This window comes from Fonsecaea nubica (assembly GCF_001646965.1).
Source record: "Fonsecaea nubica strain CBS 269.64 chromosome Unknown Scaff52, whole genome shotgun sequence".
Taxonomy (NCBI): Eukaryota; Fungi; Ascomycota; class Eurotiomycetes; order Chaetothyriales; family Herpotrichiellaceae; genus Fonsecaea; species Fonsecaea nubica.
Genome location: NW_019173725.1, coordinates 116,792 through 134,016, shown reverse-complemented (window position 1 = coordinate 134,016; position 17,225 = coordinate 116,792). Strand labels below are relative to the sequence as shown.

The 17,225-nt window shown below is 52.0% G+C and overlaps 3 protein-coding genes across 3 annotated transcripts; all 3 read right to left on the bottom strand.

The window, feature by feature from the left end:
- Positions 1–85: 85 nt before the first annotated feature.
- Positions 86–3,794, bottom strand: AYO20_07448 (hypothetical protein; the record flags this gene model as incomplete). The annotated part of the gene is made up of 2 exons (XM_022645733.1): positions 86–3,591; positions 3,662–3,794. 2 exons carry the CDS (start codon positions 3,792–3,794, stop codon positions 86–88), a joined length of 3,639 nt encoding a protein of 1,212 aa, XP_022498298.1.
- A 2,329-nt stretch (positions 3,795–6,123) lies between these two features.
- On the bottom strand, positions 6,124–9,528 carry AYO20_07447 (sodium/hydrogen antiporter; the record flags this gene model as incomplete). The annotated part of the gene is made up of 1 exon (XM_022645732.1): positions 6,124–9,528. The coding sequence occupies one exon, from the start codon at positions 9,526–9,528 to the stop codon at positions 6,124–6,126; it is 3,405 nt and encodes a 1,134-aa protein (XP_022498297.1).
- Positions 9,529–11,788: 2,260 nt separating this feature from the next.
- AYO20_07446 (hypothetical protein) lies at positions 11,789–15,403 on the bottom strand (the record flags this gene model as incomplete). Its single annotated transcript, XM_022645731.1, has 2 exons — positions 11,789–11,871; positions 11,923–15,403. The coding sequence occupies 2 exons, from the start codon at positions 15,401–15,403 to the stop codon at positions 11,789–11,791; spliced, it is 3,564 nt and encodes a 1,187-aa protein (XP_022498296.1).
- Between the last annotated feature and the right edge of the window lie 1,822 nt (positions 15,404–17,225).

Below are 17,225 nucleotides of genomic sequence, written 5' to 3'. Positions count from 1 at the left end.
CATCCATGATTATTGTTTTTGATGCTCAGTCCCTTCCACCCCGTCAGATTCATTCTTTGTCCTCGGTATTGTTATCCGTCTCGGTTTACGTCTCCGAATCGGTGTCGGTGTCGGTGTCGGTGTCGGTGTCACTTTGGCTCTCGCTCTGACTTTCGCTTTCGCTTTCGCTTTCGCCCTCGGCCACGCCATCCACGCGAGCTTTACCCACAACATCTCGCTTCCCCGTCTCGGCTGTGACGGTTACCTCTCCGCCGAGCCTGGCCCCATCCCCAACTTCCCTAAAAATCCTCCTGTCGGCCTCCCACCGGCGGATCGCTGCGACGTCACAAGTCTGTGCCACGCGTGCCTCCACCGCCTCGACCCAGCTGACCATCTCGTCGTCAAGCTTACCAAATGCGGCGACGCCATGCCCGCTGTGGCCTCTGAGCGTCTTGGCGATGGAAAGCCACTCCCTGACTCCGGTTCGGGTGATGAGCGTGTCACTCCCACCTTTGATCCGGGTGGCGAGCTCGACGACCCTCAAGATCTTCTTGCGCGCAGATTTGGTGCAGACGGGCGACATGTAGTACGAGAATAGTCGCGTAAAGACCTGTGCGCGGCGGAACAAGTCCATGTCGGCCTCGGTGCGCAGAGAGTTGAGGAGGAGGTCGAGAAGACGCTCGATTTCCAGCGCCTGAGCATTGACGTTTCCACCACCGCCACTCGTCACTTCGTTAGAGCTCGCGCGAATGTCTGCATCGTCCATCTCCGGTTCCGTGAGGAAGGTCTCCTTCAGCCAGTAAGGGATAATATGTGGGACAGACCACTGAGGCCCACGAAGGAGGAAGGTGTTGGTCTTGCGGTAGAACGGGGACGACGGGTCGGCGACGACGGGGAGGAAGTGGATTGCTAATTCTGCCACTATGGAGGGCACTGGAGCTGTTGCAGTAGTCGTCGAGTTTGAGAAACCATTGCTTCTGATCGTCTCGTACAGTTCTCCCAGGAGGAGCCAGAGTTGGGTCTTCTCGTCGTAGGTGGACTGCTGGACAGCGTGGATGACATGTTGGAGAATCTGCAAGGCTTGAAGTCTGACCTCAGGCTCTGGTGAGACGAGACAACGGATCAAATTGGCTAGGCGCCAACTTTGAACCTCGGATTCGAAGTCAGGTTTCGCCCAGCGATCGAGGCCACTTAGGGATGTTGGCAAGGCGGGTGGCGGCGGAAAGTTTTCAGCGACGTCCAGGTTGCTGTGCTGCTGTTGCTCTGGGGCCAGTTCACTGTGTTCGGAAGCCTCAGGGTGTTTTGCATGCCCTTCCACAACATCTTCCTTGGGCAAAACAACGGGTCTCTTTCGCTGCTTCTCAAAGGCCTTTTCTAGTGCTTCTTTGCCCTTCTCGTTGCCATCACTCTGCCCCAACATCTCTTCCTTCAAGTGCATCATGACACGATAATTCTCGCCTGCCGAGTCAAGCGCAGAGAAGAACCTAGCAACCCATTCTGCAACATTCTTGATGGCTTTCTTTTCTGCCTTCTTCAACAAATGGACCCACTGCTCTGCCACGCAGCATGCGAGCAAGCTCAAAGGCTTCGAGTCGGACAAGAGCTGCTGAGCTTGTTCGAGTTGATCTAGATACTTGACGGGCCTCTGAACGGTGCGCGATATGCAGTTGTCCAGAAACTGATATGTGACGAGTTCCGGCTCCCATTTCTTTGTCACGTTAAGGCTCAATATCAATGCTTCCGTAGTTCGAGCATCATCGTTCAATACTCCCTTGTCGATCAACACTCCTCCGAGGATAGGGAGAGTTTCTTTCGTAATGCCCGTGTTGGAATCTTGGGCACAGTATCTGAGCAGCTGCACAATCAGAGACACTTCTTCTGACGCCGTCTTATGAAACCACTTTGTTGCTGGCGAGGTGTATGCAATCTGCACAAGGTGCGCTATCTGTGTCCCTAGGACATCCCTTGACATGGTGTTCAGATCATCGGATTCTAGACGTTGGAGCCTTTTGCCTAGAGGAACACCAAAATCAAACTTTGAATTCGCGGTTATCGAGGGTAGAATGGCGTGGTATGAAGCTATGCATTCGAGGACCAAGGAGCGGACTTGCTCGTTTTCGTCTTGCAGCTTTTGAAGGGTGGTAACGACATCGGGCAGGGGTGGGATACGCTCGACAAATAGACTCGTCAGTTTGCGGGATGCTTGCTGCCATAAATGAGACTGCGCCGATGCCTTGTCAAAGAGTTTCAAGACCGATTCAAGCTTCTCGAAAGCCACTGTCAACAATCGCGCCGCAGAAATGGTCATGATATCTTCGTTTATCCGAAGGCACTTTCCGATCGTGGCTCGATCGAATGGGCGTGGGAGGATACTTTCAATGACAACCGACAAAGGAGGCGGAGTCCGTGGCAGCTTTTCGTCCCAACCACAGTTGGGAGGCACGGGCAGCTGAACCACGGAGAACAAGAAAGCGAACTGTCCGCGCCATTTGGGGTCATCTCCTGGTGGGTCAAGGAATTTCTGTTTCTTTGTAAAGTAGTCGGCCACAAGTTCAGGGGCAGCCTTGAATATTGCTACGATTAGGTCAGCCTGTTGGACATCGCTTTCAGGTCTCAAATTTTGAATGAAGGCAGAGATTGCCGCGTTCTTGACTGGGATTTTCTCCGAGTAATCGTCAAAATAGAAGGGAGAGTCCAGCCCCAGATCGATCATGTTCTCATCTTGTTCCGAAACTTCGGGATTTGAACCGGTCGGATACCACCCGGATTGGCCAAGTAACACCCCCTTCGATGTTGTGCAAACTTGCATCAGCAGTTGTTGAAGACCATCTCGAACCTCCACTGAAGGGTCGCCAGTTTCGCTTGTGGTGTAGTCATACAGCTTGGCGACCGCTGACAAGACACCAGAATTGAAACTTCGAACCTTGATCTGCCGGCTCAGGGTACCATCGCCAATAATTGACGTCTCCAAGCTCTTCAGGGTGTTTGTGACAATACCCATAGGCAAGCTGGACAAATTGCGCACTGCCAATAAGATCGTCTTGCCATGTGTAATGAACTCGGCTTTGGAGGCGGAGTCGAGGTACTTTAGATTTGCCAGGACGAACTCCAAAGCCGCCTGATATGCAGTTACCGTGGCTCCCTGCGCCATTGTTGCCGGCGTCTGGCTGAGAATACCATCAAGCCGCCGGTATAGCAAATCGCGTCGACTGAAGACATTGGTTGCAAGCACGCCGCCATCGAAGCTGATGATCTCTGTCAAGAGCTGTAAACTCGGTGTGATGAGATGTTCCTTGGATCTCGGTGACGAGAACGCTCGGTCGAATATCCGTAATTGATCTCGTTTGAGGAGACTGTGGCACAGGGAGATTCCAAAGTCGCGGAAGTCGACATGGCTGGAGATCGTCTCGAAGAATCGTGTAAGCAACCGAGGAATGGCGGCGAGAACGGCTTCAGCGTTGGACTGACTCGCATTGTGCCACGCAGACAAGAGATCGGGGAAGTCGACTTGATCATGGGAAGCCGAGGATTGCTCATCGCAGTACTTCTTCAAGACCTTGAAATGCTGAATCCGCTCCGGGAAATCTTCGTTGGTGAGGTTAGACAGAAAGTCTGTAAATCGGTCGACAGCTGCGCTTGTTAACTGATCGGGCCTCTCAAGCTCGTGTCACTCTGAAAATACCTGCTTTAATGTCCTCTGGAGATGAAGACGGCGAAAATTGTAGAATTTGGTGAAGTTGACCTGCGCTGGTGATGGTAGCGGCTTCGACTTTTCTCCTCTTTCGCGATCTCTCTTCACTGATTCCCACCGACATGACACAAAGTCCACTTCGTACTTGGAGATTCCGGTCTTTTCCATGTACTGTTGCTCCAGTGGGAGGCACCGTTTACATTTGAAAATTATGGAAAGGTATGAAAGGATGTCACGGGCGGTCACGTGGTAATTATTCTGGCGTGAAGCTCAAATCTTGCTGCTCTACCATTCTGTTGCTGATGGTGCTAGTGCTGCTACCTCGTAATAAAGCAGCGACAAAACTGTCGATACTGCTTGAACAGCTGTTGTTGCCTCCTGCAGCAGAGAATTACCGATACCATTGTGCTCGGTCCTGCTCCATGTGCACCAAGAGGCTCAGCAGCTGGAGTCGAGGCCACATCATCGATAGTACGAACTGATTCGGTTGCAGATCTTGATGCCTTGGAGCTTACGCTGCCCTTCCTTTCCCAAGTTCCATGTAGTGGGGCCCATCTCTGGTATAGTTCAATACACTCTGGCGAAGCGGCAAAGCCGACGTCGAAGAGGTTAAATAGAATTAATATTAAGCATGCTAGTGAGAACGGCTTACTGTCTTTCATTCAAGCCAACCTACACGGAAAGGAGGGTCAGAAAGAACAGTACCAGGGCAATGAGGAATTACCAACCTCTACCTGCGAGCCCTGTTTCAGCGGAAGGTAAAATTTCCTTTCCATACAGGTTGCAGCCGAGGAGCCATAGGAAGAGATGGTGGTCTAGCGAAGGGGTAGATCCACTCCTCAGCCATCACAGAGGACCGAGATAGCGTAAGTGTCTCTAATTCAGAGTGATTTGTATCCATGCAATCCCAGCGGTGTTGAGATTCAAGATTGAGTGTTAGCGAGCCATGGCGAAATGAAGCTCCGCAATCAATCTTCCCTGAGCCCTACAGACATGATCATGTCCTATCAGACATCGGATCCAGTCTTGGAATGGCAAGCATTGGACGTAGGAAGGATGTCAACTTCAGAATGTGATTGTTTCTTTGTCTCTGCTGTCATGCCCTGACTTGTTACTGGATGTAAATGTCTTCTCAGCAGACAAGGCGGTCTTATCCACGTCGCTGCTGGGTGCAACTCCCTTGTGTCTCTGTCCATCATTGGTGTGTGCGGTTCCCTCTTGGTTTGGTAGTGTCATACACAGTATGGACTTCTAGGCAGGTTGTGCGAAGAAGACGTGAATTGATGACTCGTGACACCCGCTTCTGTGAAATGGTGATAAAAAGATGCGGCCATCCATGGGTTCGATGCACATAACAGCCATGGTCAAAAAGGGAAGTGGAAGTTGAAAGGCATAATTCCGCACAGGCACGTGGTGTTTGGAACAGAGCTTAAACCTATTTCAGTATCAAGAATGCGGAACTCAACTGTGTGAGTGGTTGATATATCGTCCTTTCTGCCCACCACAGCCAAAGACGCCCACACATTTATCCTAGAACAGAATCTATACTCCCTCTCTCCAATCCTCCTCTACAAACAAGTATTTGCACTACCGACACCCAAAAACAATGAATTTGATGTCCAAGCGAGCAGCAAAAACATATGGCAAGACAGGTCGTGCCCGGACTCTTCACCACTTAATTAGTCTCACGATCGATCAAATACTTCAAGGAGTCAATAACTTACCGAACCGGGGTTAGCGGAATGCTCTGGAGATCAGAATCCGCTGTGATAACCTCTACACTACACAACCATTTCAGAGTCAAACGTGTGACTGAATTGTGCCAAATTTGTGGTATTGTAAGATATATTTGTGGAAAAAAAAATGGAGGGTGGGGGCGCATTTCGGTGGCAAAGACGTGGGGGTTACAGTTACTACTTACTAGCTTGAGTGATCATCCCGCCCTGTGAATGGCTGTTTGCCCCCAGGCTGCAACCTCTGGCTGGGAAAAGTGGTGCCAGAGGACAGTGGTGCCTAAACTATGCCTCACAGTGTTGGACAGAAAGGATTGCCTTATCCACCATCACCATGTTATCTATCTTGTAATGGTGACAAAGGAATGCTGCATTGTCGGACAGAAAGGATGCCCTGTACAACATCATCATGTTGTCCCTCCCGCAACGGTGCCTAACCTATGCGTAACAAAACAATGCTGTGTGTGGCACCGAAGGGATGGCGGCGTGCAACATCATCACCACGTTGTCTACACTGCAAAGGCGGGCATGGATGCGACATGGTGTCAAAAGGTCATATACATTTTCTATGTGACGCTTTCATAGCTCATTGCAAAAGATATTACAGACCCCCAAAAGGTCACCAGGAAAGACAACAGCCACATTACCAACTTGACCATGACTTCCATCATCATCACCATCATACACTATCTTTCCAAAATGGCGACAAAGAAGATCTGATCAACCCTTTTTCTTCATCATGCCTCTCAATTTTCTTGCGGCGCCAACAATAGGATCACCGGCATAGATGTCGTAGGGATCCTTCTTCTCTCGGCCGCTCTCGCCACCCCATTGAATGCGTGCCTTAGGTTGAGTTGAAGACGATGACGCTTCCTGGGTAGGTTCTGGCACAGCAGCTTCGGTTCGACGTGGTTCGTCTTCGTCGCCCTCGCTGCTTGAATCTTCGTCCCCGTCACCCAGACCCAATGCAGCCAGTCGACGCCTCTTTTCCGCAGCTGTTTCTCCTTCCTCGTCGTTTTCTTCTTCCTCTTCAGACCGGATTCTCGCCAGGTGTCTTCTGCGCAAGTCTGCGGCTGTCTGGCCTTTGCCGTGCTTCGCTAGACTCGATCTCACATTGTGGGTTGGAATTTCTCCCTCATCCTCTTCCTCGTCCTCCTCACTCTCTTCGCTCAGCGTCGGGTTCCGTTCACGCGTAGCCAAGCGATCGGGTCTTGGACGACGTTGGGGGCTGAAATAATCGTCGGCTTCTTGCTCACTTGCGGTTCTTCTGCCAGCATCTGGGCGGCGAACAGTCGATGCACCGCCGAGATTTGGCTCGGTCCGGCCACGCGTTGGGCTCTCCTCAGAGGGAGTTAACTTACCAAGCCCTCCTTTTTCCATTTTCGCGGCCCTTCGGACTTCTCGTTTGATATCTTCTGTGGCATCACTGCGTTCGACTTCTCGAATCTTGCTTTTGGGGTCCAGCTGTTGCATCTGCTTGATAAAGTCCCGTGTCGACAGTCGACGGCCTGATCCTAACGCGATAGTTCCGGGGGCATCTCGCGCTTTCTTTTGCAACCCAGTCAAGCCGTATTGGTCGGCCTTGGAGATTGTCATTCTCAAGCCGTCGTCGTCAGAGGATGCATCGCTAATGCGTCTCCTGAAATCTCGCTTCTTGACGGCTTCCTCCTTGGGTTGGTCTAGGGTTTCTGATGGCGCAGGGGCGTCGACGCTGGGACCTGCAGGATCTACAGGCCCTGCTGCAGGACCAGTTTGTCGGCCCAAACCTACCCATGTGCTCATCCGACGCAGACCATCCCGCACTTGCTGTTCCCTCGACTTGTCGCCACCAGGCCCGCTGCTTTCGCTAGGAATGTTATACGTCTTGATGACTTCGCCATCCTCGTCTTCGACGATAACTGTGTTGCCAAACTGGTAAGCATGGGCTGGGCCTCGCTTGCGTTCGCCCTGCTTGGAGCTCGAAGGTTCTGCCTCTCCCTCCTTCCGTCTGCCGAAGCCTTTCCACTGATCAAATCTCTGACGCATACTTTTGGGCATGACAGCTTGTTCCATCTCTTCCTCCATCTCCTCCCCTTCGTTTCTGGGATGTGGCTCGTGCTTGTGTTTTGCAAATTTCCCGGAATCGTCTTTCGCCAACCGATTTCGGGCCTTTTCAATGGCATCCGCTTTTTCATCCGGGGACATGTGACTGGCATCAATCGTGTCTATCACATTTCCTTCCTCGTCCTCAACCACAATATCGTCACCTTCCTCATATGCCTCGATGTCTGCAGGGGTATCTGGAGGTGGCGGAGACCGTGTACGGCGGGCGCGTGCTCTCTCTGGCTCAGCTTCCTGCTCATGCCGCTCTGGGGACGGTGTTGCTGATCCGACCTCAGCGCGCTCTGGACGACTTTGTGGCGAAGGTTCGCCGGACTTGTCGAACAATGTGTCCGAGCCAGATTCTTGTTGCACGAGCATGGGTTCACTGAGTCTTGACGGAGCAATGGCGCTCAGACTGACAGGTCCTCCCAGGCGCTCTTCCAGAGCCCTATCGCGCTTTCTCCGCCTCCGTGCTCTGCCATGACTCGAAGATCTAGAGGCTGGCCTTTTCTCATACTCGTCTTCGCGCTGTCGTCTGAGATGGAGCTTGGGGATTCCGATTGGAGGTAGTTCTCCGGGTGGGATCTCCAACTTCTCGTCAACGTCCAATTCTGAGCTTTCCCTGCGCGACATCGACCGCGACTGAGACGTGATTCTGGGAAGCCTTTGCATCCATGCCGGGCCTTTTTCGTTATCTTGAGTGTACGACAGAGTGATCGTCAGAGTATTGATCCGTTTGCCCAAAGTGAACACGGCAATTGATGAGCCATGAACGAGAATGGATGAGATGACCAAGAACGTGACCAGGGGCCATAAGAGGTAAATTAGCTCAAATTCTTCGCTTCCCTCAGGGAGTTTGGCCAAAGGTGTTGTTCCATCTGTCTCCAGCTCCGCACGGGCGAGGATTGCTGCGAAGATGGCGCCGACACCGATGGGCCCAAAATGGCCCGCAAACAAAGCCTCCCGCCAAGTTTTGACGTCGGGTATCAGCGGTTTGAGAGCCAGCATTGCAGGTATCCGACGGAAGAAGATGACCATGATTGAAATGACAACAAGCCTCCATGGAACGAGACCGTGTGCATGCGCATTATACTGGTCCCAGGGGATGATGGTCCCAAAGTAAACAAAGTAGCCCAGGTTGAGAAGCAGATCGATGACGTTGGACACATGGGACTCTTCGGTTTTCTCGGTAAACCAACCATCGTTCGAAAACCCAACTCCGGCAGCAAATCCAATAAGGAGGTCGTCCATTCCCAACAGACTCCCAGAGCCGGCGCAGAACAAGGCCAGGACGAAGTAGAACACAAGAAAACTTTCCCGATCAATCAAGCCTTTCCGCTCGGCGAATTTGATGGCGTGGCGGCCGATGTACCCGACCATGACGCCGTAGAAGGCGCCAAAGATACACTCGTAGAGGATCGTGAAACATGTCCAGTGAAAAATAACCTCTCCGGCTCGCAGGTGGTACCTAACCAAGTAGAGAGACAGATAGATGAACGGGAAAGCCATCCCGTCGTTGCAACCAGATTCGGCAGACAGGACGTCTCGAAGATGTTTGGGAACCCGTTTTGCAAACTTGCCCTTTCCCACGACCGAGGAAGCCAGGACGGGATCGGTGGCGGTAACACAAGCGGCAACGACCAGAGACTCTAGCCAGCTGAGAGGGACAATCATCCACCAGATGAAGAGACTGGTAATCAGCCACCCAAAGGTCATAACTGGGACCAGGAGGAACACAACCGACTTCCAATGTCTTTCCATGTACGCCTTGGGCAACTCGACGCCGACGGCGAAACACTGAACGACCAGGACGATACGGGAGAATTCGAGGGTGATCTGATCCGTGTTACCCCAGGTCAGAGGGTTGATGAGATTTGCGGCATGGGGACCGAATATGACACCGCATATTGTCGCAACGGTTGCTTCGCCAATGTACAGTTTTTCCTTGATGAAGAGCGAGCATAGCATGAAAATGCTGGTGAACCCGCCGAGGATGATGTACACCAGATGCGGCTTGTCTATGGCGAGCTGGTGCCACGCCATCTGGCACAGATGTCGTGGAACCTAGGAGTCGTGCAAGGGTGTAAGAGCCTTTTAGTAGCAGGTGTGGTTTGAAAATGAGGAATTGTAGCCAATATTGGTTGCACCAAGTCACAGATTCCTCCGGTGTGTTCTAGAGTATAGACAGATATTGATTTATATCGACAAAAGAAAGTTATATCGCCTCTATCCCCAGTCGCTTCCTTCTCTTTGGTGAAGATCGTGATGCAGAACCCACCGCATTCAGAGAGCGTCTGCCAACATATGTGTCGTCGAGGAGAGGAATAGATGGGGGTCTATCTCGAAAGAAATTGGTCTCCCCGGCCGCGGCGGAGGAAGGGTGTCTATAGTGAGTGTAGAGAATCCAGATCGCAGAAGTGCAGCAGGGTGGTAGATGAATGAAAGGATCGAGGGGTAGGACGGAGAATCCGGTCCAAGGGGGCTGTTATATGTGCCGTGCTGGGATCTGGTGCTGAGATGGGATGAGTGGGGAGGGGAAAGCTTCAGTTAAATGAAGCGTCCTTTCGAAGAAATCTGGGCAACAATAATGATGAGCTTATGCTGTGGCAATTGAGGAAAAAGTACACTCAGCAAGAAGCGGTCTTGGGCACTGGGAAGATCTGAGGTGACAAAGAAGGACTGAGCACCGTGATTGACGCGAGGAGTGGATGTCTTTTTTTTTGGAGGGCAACACTAATAAGGCGCCGAGCCTTGTCGAAGAAGATTCGGGGGTCTTGGGCTTAGCTTCGAGGGCTTGGGGGAGGGGGCGTGGGCATGGCTCTGCGGCATAGTAAGTACCCGGATATAATGGGAATGGGGTACGCAGCTCCCTTTGTGGAGCCAGTTGACCACCCACGCAGTTGAACGCAGGCAATCAGTTGCCCGAGTACTGGCGCCTGGACCAACCACAAACCTTTGCCACGCCCATGCCACGCCTGTTTATCGGACACTCGGCTTCATCCCTGGGAATACGAGGACCACGGGTCATCTCTGGGTCGGTGGCCAAGGCCGCTAAATTTATCTCTTCATCTTCTTCATGGCTCTCTCATCAGCATGAGAAGGCAGAGAGACCCTAACCAAGTACCGACTGAGCGGGAATATTTCATCTAGCTACAGCATCCTATCGTCTTATCCCGCTTATCTTCGGTGCCCTCAATTCCTCTCACCCTTCTAAGCCACTCGGAATCCGCACGAGAGAGCGGGATGTTGACTCTATCACAGCGCTTCATGGTTGGTCAATGGCTGGTGATGGGCTCCAAGGGTGCTCGAATCAAGAAGAATAGGCACTCTTGGCTATCTGAAATCACGGCCCTCCCCAATCCACTATTCCCGCTGAAGGTCAGTTCTGACCGCTGGCCAGACTGACCGACTTGACCACGGAAGGACAAATCGCATTCTTCGAGGCTGTATCCCCTCAAACTCTCGCCCCGTTATTGGTACTTTGATGGTCGCTTCGATTCACCTTTCGGTACCCCAGGCCAACATGTGACAGCAGTACTGACTTATCGTCCACTCATGGTCGAAGACGATCCACCAATACTGCATATCAATGCACGCACGGGAAAAAGGAAAGGGAAGGGGAAAAAAAGAAAATAAAACAAGAACAGTGTGTGCTGCCCACTCCAAGGCATGACTTTGTCCCGCAGATACGAGCAGAACAGAAAGGAAAGAAGCCACCAGCTTTGGCCATATACACGCAGCTTATCGGGCCTCAGTCCTGATTGTCATTGCTCTCATCCCACGCGCAAGCTGCAAGCTGGGCACTGCTCGACTCAGATATTCTTTTCCCACAGCGAATAAAGCTAGCCAACTGATAAGCCATCCAAGTCACTGTTCGCCATAAAGATGAGCCTCGTGTCGGTCGCCTTCGGCCTTTGTGCTTTTTGTCCATCGACATCTTCCCTCCTGGCGTACAATTACATTCTTCGATTGCGTTAATCATTAGCGGTCAATCCGCCCAACGAGAGAAATTTCGAGTCCTTCCCTTCCGTGATCAATTCCCGTATGTACTCCTCGTGAAATCCCGCACTTTTTGGTATGTCCTCGAGCCAGAAATGGCTCGTATCTGCAAACTTTTCGTGTCACAGGTTCGTTTCTCTGGGGTATATTGTGATCATATGTCCTGATAATTCATATCGACTGGCGTCGTCAAGATTAAAACAATTGTCTCAATCAAACCTGCATCCGTCGTGATTTCGACAAAGAAGGATAGATTATATTGGTCAAGATGACCTCAAGATTGCGGTCTGACCTCTGTTGGTGATTACGAGCTGGAAACTGAAGCTAATGCTCGCTCTTTGATATGCCCTGCCTGGGTCTCAAGTGACCGCGCCATGAGCTTGAAGACTGTAACACGGGATTAGCACGATTTGCTCCCACAAATGGATATTGACTTACCGGGCCATACGGAATCCCTTCCCAGTATGTATGCTGTCAGCGTTAGGATTCTGCTGCCGTAACCTCCTTCTCGAGCGTCGGAAAGATCAAATCCACCCTGAGTTTCGACCTTGCTCTCAGCGCTCGTCAGGATTTCGTCGATTTTCTGGATCAGGGTCCGATCTTCATCTTCGAGGAGGATTATGCCTGGCACCTCGACCAGGTTCATCTCATCCCGCCCAATGACGCCTAGGTATTTGCCAACTCGTTCTTGGACAGTTGCGATCCACTCTGCCAGCACTTGCGCGCAGTCGAATGCACACATAGCCGACTGTGTTGGTAGCTCTCGAGAGGTATGTTCAGCAAAACTCAGACCGAGTTTGTCTGACATGGCCAAAGAATCGGCGGCATAGAATGCAGCCTTCCGAAGATGTCGCTCACGTCGAGATGGCTGGGATTTCCTACCATTCTCGTGTTCTACCGCTTCCAGTTTTACGCCTTCTTCCACAGGGGTCGGCATTTGCTCTTGATTCTTGCTCTCCGGCTTCTGAGACGGAGGATTGGTGGTTTGGTCCGTTTTTCCCGTGTCCTGGCTCGGAACCGCTTCTGAGCCCTTGGCCAGCTCTTCCGACATAGCATCATAGTCCCGTTGCCAGAACGCTTCCTTGGACCTGCCGAAATTGACAAACAGCCGGATGTAAGCAAGATCAAGCAATGGGACGCAGTCCGCCGACAAGGGGCCATCTCCAAAAGGATTGGGTCGTTCGATGCTATGCTTGGGGTTGCTCGCCCATGCCGCTTCCCAGGCAGTGAGTGCTGGCTCGATGTGTGCATGCATCTGCTCCGTCTCGCTTGCGGTCCATTGACGTCCCAAGTGTCGCTGCCGTGTCTCCCAGATGTAATTATGTAGAGCGTTGATCAGGATCAAGCAACCAAATGTGCTCGGCGCGAGCTCTGGTTCGCTAGTGAGCCCGAGCGAATTCACGTTGCTGTTCCGCCGACGTTGTCTGTGCGCGGACATAAGTAGATGTGTCAACGAGGCGGCAAAGGTAAGGGCTCCCGTTTCCGCGCCAGGTCCCCCCAGGTGGCGCCATGTCTGCGCAGACTCAGCTGACCAAAGTTCTTCCGCACAGGGCAGATTCAATCGGATCTCGGAATTGGTGAGTGCGGGGGGATGATTGTAAGCCGTCACAAGCATACTCGAAAGGATGAACACCACATACAAGGTTCGCTTGCGTTCTTCCATGATTTTCCACTCCAACCAGTCAGAATCGTCCAACTCGCTTGCCATCGAGCCCCAGCCATGGTTTGGCATTCCACCCATCTGGACGTTGGCATTGATGCTTGTTCCGCTGTAGCTCTGAGGAGGCTTTGCAAGCTCGGCTCCGCGAGCTAGACTAACCAGGGCGGCACAATGGTTACTGGCCAGCTCAGCTGCCGTTTTATCGCCACAATTATGGCCATAAATCACGTTCAGAAGCATAGCCTGAACCAACCAGAGTGGCGTATCTTCTCGCTCAGCAGAGTGTCGAGGTCCAAATTGGGTTTTGGTCAGGTTGGCCTTGCGCCTTTCTTCGAGATAGCTGCTGATCAGACGCTTGGCACACTCGAAAAGTTCTCTCGACTGAGGCACCTCGTGTTCGTAGAGGGCACCAATAGCAGCAATTGCTAGGATCAAGCAACTGCCTCCGCCTGCCACCGAAGCCTGGCCAAACTGAGAATGGCCAGACACTAGCCTGATTGGAGTTGTGTAGTCTGGCGACGCAAAGTTGAGGGTTGGAATATGTAGAAAGGGAAGGTGCGGATGGAAGTATTTGATATACGCAGAAACATATCGCTGTAGATCACGTGTGCTGGGAAAAGTGCTGGCGTTGAACCCTTTCGTGCGTGTACTTGAGCCTGGAGACAGCGGCGAACTGATTGCTGGTTGGGAGTACTTTCGTTGTCCAAAGCCTACATTCTGAGAAAGTCCGGCGATCAAAACATTCCGAATGTGATCGCTGACCAAGTCCGTAGACGTGGTTGTGGTCGAGCTTTGACGGAGACTGCTGTCCATTGAGGTAGTGGAAGTGGTAGAGCCAGGACCATCTCCAGCGAAGGAGAGCTGGTAACTAGTAAATTGAGGGTTTGAGTGCACGGCAGAAGCGTCCACAGAGACAAAATCTGGCGGAGTGGGAAGATTGATATCCATAGCAGTTGCTTGACCCAGTAAGGATTTTGGCGACACCGTTCCCATGGGAGCGTTGACAACGTCATTAAAGTTGGACAACATTTCGATGCTCATCGGACTGTTTAACAGTGGCACGTGGGCCGCAAGAGTGGTGGACCACATACTGCCTGCGGTTATTGAAGCATGTTGCATTGCTGCCATATTCGATTCACCGTTCAGCTCATTTAAAGGTGCCGGACTGCCAGTGCTCATGGCCGAGGGTGACGAGTCATCGATTGCGTTCTCATTGGCCTGAGTGAAGGACATCTGATTCTCAAAGCCCAAGGTCATCCAGTCGAAATTCGAATCGTCGTCAGCCATGGCTTGAGAAGCAGTCATCCCAGGGAACATTTGGTGGAAATGTGAAATGGACGAGTCGACACCCAGCCCTTGCAAGTTGGTCATATGCAGAGCGTGGGGATTGATGGTATTTCCCTGGTCGGAGTCGAAATCATTTCCAAACTCGGCACCGAATCCTCCATAGGGAGGCGCCGTGCGGAGGCCGCCTGAGATGTCAGAAGGCAGTCCAACAGTCTCCAACTTTGGAAGATTCATGGCGTACTGATGACCGTTCACACCGCGGACTTGATATGCGTGAATGTTTGAGATGGCTGACATGCTGTTGTGGTGGCTATGACCGCCGCTCAAAGGTTGGCGACCGAAGTTACCAACAGATTCGGACATCATACTCAGCGTCCGGGTGGCAGAATCAACATGACTGACCGTGTTGGCTCTGGGTCTCATGGTTGTCGTATTGCTCGTGGTGGAGTTTTTGCGAACACGACCACTGGCAACTCCCGCAACACTTTCCCTACGTCCAGACCGAGGGCGTGCTGATGGTGTGGTGGAGGAGTGGAGTTTCTGCTGGTGTCGGAGTAATAGATCACGCCTGGCAAAGCAGCGAGTACATTCAGGACACGCAAAGGGCTTTTCCTTCGTGTGTGACCGCTCATGCCGTTTCAGATGCTCTAGGCGAGCAAAGGATCGCATACAGGTCAAGCACACATGAGGCCGGGGCTTATCTGTCTTTGGAGGAGGAAAAGCTGAAGTCGGCATAATAGTTTTGGATACAGCGGGTATCTTGGTCGATGCAGCCTTGTTGCTGGCTGGTGTCTCGTTCGCTGAGAGGTGAGAATGAGTCTCAGGCACAGAAGGTCGAGCCATCGCCTGGAAAGACATACCAGTTTCTGAGGCAGCTAGTGCGGTCTCACTTGAAGGTCCTTCTGCAGAAGCTGCCTCGGGCGAGGCCACGTCCATGGTGTCGACGGGCGACGTGTTAACCTCCTCCGCCATCTGTTTTCAGTTTCTGTTGCTTTTGCGCACTCTTTGCGCGCTGAGTACTTGGCCCAAAAAGTCCAATTTCTCGGTTCTGTCGAGAGGACGCGAAGCCTCGAGCGGGGGACGGGAAAGCCAGTTGAGGAAGAAGCATGCGCAATACAACTATGTCGCAAGCAATGTTCTTGGGTTTCTGCGATATAGCCGTAAAGTTTTGAAAATATGCCTCCGGTCTTGTAAAAGGTTGGATTCAATGTACCATATGTACTCAACCCTGGAAGACAACGTCACAATACACCGGGTCGCTCAAGGACAGGAATTTTCGCAGGTATTGGTCGCGCTCCAGGCGGATCTGAAACAGAAATCCGATGCTCCAGGCACGAATAATCAATGACTGTACACAAAGTCCCAGAAAGGTGGTAATCAAGGAAGATGATTGGGAGTTTTAAGAGATCATGTACATGAGCAATACTCGAGTCTAGGTACGCAGCTTTTAGTACTTGGGGTAAGGTATTGCCTTTGCAACATTGAGTATGGTCTAAGAACGACAACGTCGACGCAAGGCTTGTACACTTACCAGGGTAAAGATACCAACAATGACAAAGTCGTGAAAATGCGAAAAGTCGAGGAAGAAAATAGTTACTTTGGCCACAGGCCGACAGGGCGAGATGAATCCCCCTCAGAGTTTTGGCACGTCACAGGTGGGTGGGCGGCAATGGTGGTTGGCGGCCACGGATGCTTTCAAGCGTGCAGGGTGGCTGTACGAGAAGCCACGGGATTGGTAGGGCTGCCACTTCTGGCAGGTCGCTGTTTGTTCTGGAATGCCCGTTGGCCAGAGGGTCAGCCGGCTTCTGGAGAGACCCAGTACAAGAAAGGTGGTCCCGGCCGAGGATCAATTTGTTCGTCGGATATGACCCTGGGAATGCCTACACAGTAGGTATAGCTTTGGCAGTGTTTCAAGCCACGCCGTTTTTTTGGGTTGCTAGGATGAGCAACGAGAGAGGATACCACTTGGGGGGAGACCTGGGGAAGTTTCACGGGAAGAGACGTCCACTCGTATAAGCAGTCTCAGTTTCTCGGTGTCTCGGTGGTTTTTCAATGTTTCCTCGGTGTTTCTCTTCTCTTTTTCCCAACTCGACGAATGGTCCAGGTCGCAAAGGTACCGCGTGGATCGTAGTACGGACGAGACCTGGTGATGGGAAGAGTAAGCAGGAAAACGATATTCGGAAAATTGACGGGAGACGTCAGAGGGGGGGTGGGTGAGAAGATGGAAAGAAGAAAAGGAAAAGTTGAAAAAAAAAGGAAGAATAGATTAGAGAGCGATTTCTCGTTAGAGGAATTGGTGGTGTACAAAGTGCATTTGCAGTGAGATTTTTTTCTCTCTCAGCAGCCACAACGCAGAACAAGGTCTGGGAGATGGAGACTTGGGGAGCTGGAGAGACACTGGAGAGACTCTGGAGTAGAATTTTTAGCTGGAGCCCGGAGAGTCTGGAGTGACAAGAAGCGACCGAATCGAACAGCAGCTTTCGACAGGGCCTTGGTTAGGCTGTATGCCTGTCATTGGGCAGCGCCAATTTGTGCAACCCCCCGGGGTGCGGACTGTTGCCGCACCCACAACCGGTACAAGGCCCTGCCTGGGTGGCCTGTGATTTCCTTCTGAGGCTAAAGTCCAAGAGGGCTAGCTGAGGTTGTGCAAAACAAGTGCCACACACACATCGGATGGAGCACTTGGGAATAACTGGGTTGCAATCTGCAGGTGTTGCAGTTGGGTGAGCACGAGTATATACAGGCACGCCTATGCCTATAAGCTAAAGCCGCAAGGGGCACAAGGGGCGCAAAG